The sequence below is a fragment of the Panthera uncia genome, chromosome C2 (assembly GCF_023721935.1).
Source record: "Panthera uncia isolate 11264 chromosome C2, Puncia_PCG_1.0, whole genome shotgun sequence".
NCBI lineage: Eukaryota > Metazoa > Chordata > Mammalia > Carnivora > Felidae > Panthera > Panthera uncia.
Window position 1 is genome coordinate 78,603,655 of NC_064810.1, and position 4,907 is coordinate 78,608,561.

The 4,907-nt window shown below is 53.1% G+C and overlaps 1 protein-coding gene across 1 annotated transcript; it reads right to left on the reverse strand.

The window, feature by feature from the left end:
* Nucleotides 1-2,115: 2,115 nt before the first annotated feature.
* Nucleotides 2,116-4,107, reverse strand: RTP1 (receptor transporter protein 1). Its single transcript, XM_049629542.1, has 2 exons — nt 3,836-4,107; nt 2,116-2,635 (listed from the first exon to the last, which is right to left on the reverse strand). The coding sequence occupies exons 1-2, from the start codon at nt 4,105-4,107 to the stop codon at nt 2,116-2,118; spliced, it is 792 nt and encodes a 263-aa protein (XP_049485499.1).
* Nucleotides 4,108-4,907: the final 800 nt, after the last annotated feature.

Below are 4,907 nucleotides of genomic sequence, written 5' to 3' on the forward strand. Positions count from 1 at the left end.
GGAAAGTCAAGTTCCCAGGACAGAGAGTAGGGGGTAAGAGGGAAGCTGAGTCCTAGTCCTAGAGAATCCAAGGCGGGGCCATCAAGGGAGACCTCAGGGCTCATCATAACAAGACTGGGTGCAAAAGGAAGTCTGTTCCTCAGCGAGAAGGCCTTATACCAGGCAGCGCAGGTGGACCACCTGGGAGTCTTATTCCAATTCAGATGCTCAGGCCTCATGCCCAGAAATTTTGATTCTGTTGCACTGAAGTGGAGGCCGGGAACAGACATTTCCTTAAAAAGCTCCCCAGGATTTCGAAAGCACAGCCAGGGCCAGGAACTTCCTCAATAATAAGCAGGGCTCTCTGGGAGACAAGGCCTGTCTCAGTGCCCACTGGATCCCAGCACCCAAATCAGGGCTTGTCAGACAGAGGGTGTTTGGGGTACTTGGCCTGGATAAAGGGATGAGCACTGTGTGAATAAAGCAAAGGACGTCGGCAGCCAGGTGCTAGAATTACAGCAAGGGCAAGGGTACGACCGGCCTTAGGCTGAGTCCCCTGGATGACTGACTGAGCGCTGCCTGCATTCTTCCTGACCTTCATGATCAGCCCAGACCTTGAAGCTGGAGCTAGATAAAGCCTTATATGGGAGCCCAAGAGAGGGGAAAGAAGGAGACAGGGGGCGTCTAACATATCAGGGACCACATATCAGGGATGTTGTAGTGGGTCTCAAGCACACATTCATGACTACTAAGCCTGATTGAAGATATACAGTCTTTATTAAAGTATCCCATCTTTATATAAGTGGCCCTACTCCCTCCACCACTACAGACGGTGGTGACTTTCCATTAAAAAGGGGATCGGTAGGGGACACAGGAAGAATCAAGTTGTTAACAGAGGCGAGGTGAATGAGGACCCTAGAAAGTGCAGGGTGGCATCCCATCTCCTGCCTTCTGCCTTCCCCCACACCCCATCCATACCCATACCCTCAGAAAGTCTCTCCTCCCACCCCAAACCATACACATCCCAGTTTAAAGTGATACAAGGTTCTCTCACATATCTATGCACTTCTCTATGGGTAAAGCACTTCATGTCTTTAATGTTCCCTCTCTTGCTAATGACACCCCATCCCTGTGGTTCTAGATGGACAGTTAATGGTTGGTGAGAGGGCCTATGCATGGCCGAAGTAGGGAAGCCTCTCAACTAGCATATCAGCAAGGTGCCCAGGAAGCCAGACCCCTAGGTGTCATGACCATCAGAACTGCTGAAGAATCGGTGAGGCTGGGTCCCTGAACTCTACATACTCTTCATTATAACAGAGCATCATATATTTGTTTCCTAGGGATTTTGTGCCTTGTGTCTAACACTCTATCTTCCGAACCTCCCCTAAATTCTCTGTCAGTTCATAAGCCATGGGTAGGAAGCCTCGTCTATGGAACTCTACCCCAACCACCATCTCTGAGACAGGTAGGCCTCAGAATCCATCCTGAGTGGAGAGAGCCTGCTGGAAGCTGGGGGTCTGGGGAACATAACCAAGGAACCCTGTGCACCCAGCAGCAAAGGGACAGCCTAATGCTTCCACCTCTTCTCTTCAAGAGAAAGTTCTGCTCTGTGCAGGGAGGCAGAGTTGAGGAGGAAGCTTCTCCATAGGGGCCGGGGGTTGACAAGAGAGCACAAGAATGAGCTCATCACTGTGGAAAGGCCTTTTGAGATCACCAAGCCCTGTGATGGTCAAGCTTTTTTTTTTCTTTTGAAGCAGTTGAACCTATTTGCATCCACAACTCTTAAATGCCACTCCAAGATGTTCTGATCAAGGCGAGATGAGGAAGTAGGAGCCAGGAATGGACAGTGTGACCAGGATGGGAACCCTACTCACCGGGCCTACCTTCCAAATCCAAAAGTCCCTGAGCAACAGCTATGCAGAACTTGGGGGTCCTGGGTTTCACTTCAGAAACCCTTGATTTTATGGATGGTAAGGACGTGTGATTTGCCCAAGGTCCCCATGGAGTCCGTGGCGGCACCAGCACTAGAATTTAACCCACTCCCACCCCAGGTCTCTCTTTGCCCCCTCCCCCCAGCTGGCTGGCCCCCATGGGCCTTGGGCCGCGAAGAGTTCCCCTGCGCCCACTAAGGGAATCTTAGACAGAGCTGCGGAAGGAGAACTGCAGGTAGATGATCAGCAGCAGGACCGTGGCCCAAAACAAGCACCAGGGTATCGAGCAGAAGTTGCAGCCAGAACCTGCCTCCGCCTGTGGCTTGGTGGGGCTGGGCGCCCGCGAGAAGGTGTAGGTGGTGGCCTCTTCCTCCAGCAGCTTCTCGCTGGGCTTCCAGTGCACGATGCCCTCCTGGCAGGCCTCGCAGAACTCACCGCGGTGCCGCCGGGTGTCCTGGCGGCTGGCCACGTGAATGCGGTACTGGCCACCGGGCTCCCCGTAGCACTGCTCGCGCAGGCTGGTGATGAGGTTGTCCACCAGGCTCTCGATGTTCTCCTCCAGCATGCTCGACTCGTCCAGCCGCGCCGTGCCGCACTCGTAGCACAGCTGCTTGAAGACGCGCATGCGCACCGAGCCCGCCCGCTGCTCGCGGTCCAGGTACATGTGGAAGAGGATGACCACGTGTGGCGACTGCCAGGTGTGCCAGCACCAGGAGCAGTGGAACCTGCGGGGAGGGGTTGAGGCAGGGGGAAAGGACTGTGTGCTGCAGAGGCCCCTGCCTCCTGCATCTGGTGCCTTCAGGCCTTGCCCTTGGGGCTTTGGCTCTGGGGATATTTCCTCATCTGCAAAATGTTCAGGGGGCACCAGATGAGTCCTTCCTGCTCAGACCTGTTTTAAGCCTCACGGCGGGGATGGCCTGGACCAGCTGGGAAACGCACCATCAGTCCGCACAGTCTTACCTGTTAACACTGACTGTGAACAGGTTAGACCCAAATCAGGAGAAAAATGACACCGTTACTGCTGCTGGGCCTCCACGTGCACACAGCCAGAGTCAGAGCCAGTAGCCAGCACGTAACAAGTGCTCAATAGATTTTTCTTGAATTGAATTGGATGGACTGAACCAGGGCAGGAAGTAAGGCCTTGCTTCTGACCCCCACGCTGCACCATGGAGCCTCCCCATCTTCTGTCCCAAAGGGAAGTCCTGCATAATAGACCCATGGACAAGAGTGCTGGAAAGTCATCTCAGATATTGCTGTACATCTGAATCACTGAGAGACCTTGTTGACATGCAGGTTCTGATTCAGTAGGTCTAGAATGGGACTGGACATTCTGCATCTTTAACAAGTTCTAGATGATGCTGGTGCTGCTGGTCCATGACCCACAAGGTAGGGATCTAGTCTAACCTCTCCTTTGGCAAATGGGGAAAGTGAGGTCCAAGAAGGAAAATGAATTGCTCAAGGGCCGTGGAGCTCATAGTAGAGCCAGTTTCTAGAACACTTCATGTGTTCAGTATTTTATATTAAGTCAGGCCGAATTAAATAGATTGAAATTGAACTGTCCCAGGACCAGAGCACAGAACTCAACCTCCATAGACCTTGAGCCCCCCGTCTCTTGGTTTTCAACCCATTTAGAGGATTAAAATCTGAAAATATGTAAAATGTCGGAGGTTAGAACTAGTAAGTATGTCCCACCTCTTCGTCAGAAGCAGTAGCTAGGACTCAGAGAGGGAGAGTTACATAGGAGTGCAGAGGAAGAGCTGGAATGAAACTCCAGTATCCCACTTCCCAGTGAGGGACTCTTTCTCTGCCTCCCAGTCTATACCGGCCCAGCGAGACTGACCCTAAGCATCTGGGTTCTCTATATCTCTGTTTCTTCTTGGAAGGTGCCCCCAGCCTGCCAGGCCCCTACTGCCCGGGCCACTCACCTGCCCGAGGCATGCAATTCCAGGTACTGCTTCCAGCCAGGGGCCAGCACGTTGTGCTTGAGGTTGGGATCTATGATGAGGTCCCAGCTGTCGGCCGGCTTGGCCTCCTCCATCTTCTCATAGAAGACTTTCTTCCATTCACCTGTAGTCACGCTTTTACACATGGTCTCGTCAGTGGCAAAGGAGGGCAGGCTCCACCTGAGCGAGAACACGGAGAGCGAGGGCAGGTGTAGGGCAGGGCAGCGCAGTTTCCACGGTCTAAAAATCCTCATCGACAGGACCGGGAGGAAGCAGGACCCAGCTCCCTCCTTTGTCCGCAGTGGAACCTGTTTCCACAGCAACCAGGCAGGGCGCCAAGAGACAGAGCTTGGGGAGGAGGGACTCTCCAAAGGTGTGTTGGAAGGCCCCGAACTGAGGCTGCGGAGGCAAGGTTTGTGGGTCTAAGTGACCTGAGGCAGGTGGGGGGCCTGAAAGGAGGCTGAGCTTCAGGCCATCTCACTCTGGCCTGTGAAGGGCGCGCAGAGGCGAAGACCCGGGAGCTGGCTCAGCCTCACCTTGCTGCCCCTGGAGGCATCATCAGCATCTGGCTGCTATGGTAACCATGATGCCTTAGGGAGCCAAAGAGACCTTAGGGATGGGATGCTGTGGACCTGTTAATAGACGCAGCAATAATAATAAACTCTCTGCACTCCCACCCATTTGTGACTGGCATTGGGCCATTTACAAAAACTATTGGCAGTCCTTTGACCCACAATCGTTATTGTCACTCTACAGATCAGGAGGCGGGACTCATCTAGCTTATAAATGGCAGAGAGCTCATATTCAAATCCAAGTGATTGAGCCCATACTCATTCATTTAGGTCATTCATAAACCTTTTTTTTTTTAACGTTTTTATTTTATTTTTGAGACAGAGAGACACAGCATGAACGGGGGAGGGGCAGAGAGAGAGGGAGACACAGAATCAGAAGCAGGCTCCAGGCTCTGAGCCATCAGCCCAGAGCCCAACGCGGGGCTCGAACTTGCGGACCGCGAGATCGTGACCTGAGCTGAAGTCGGACACTTAACCGACTG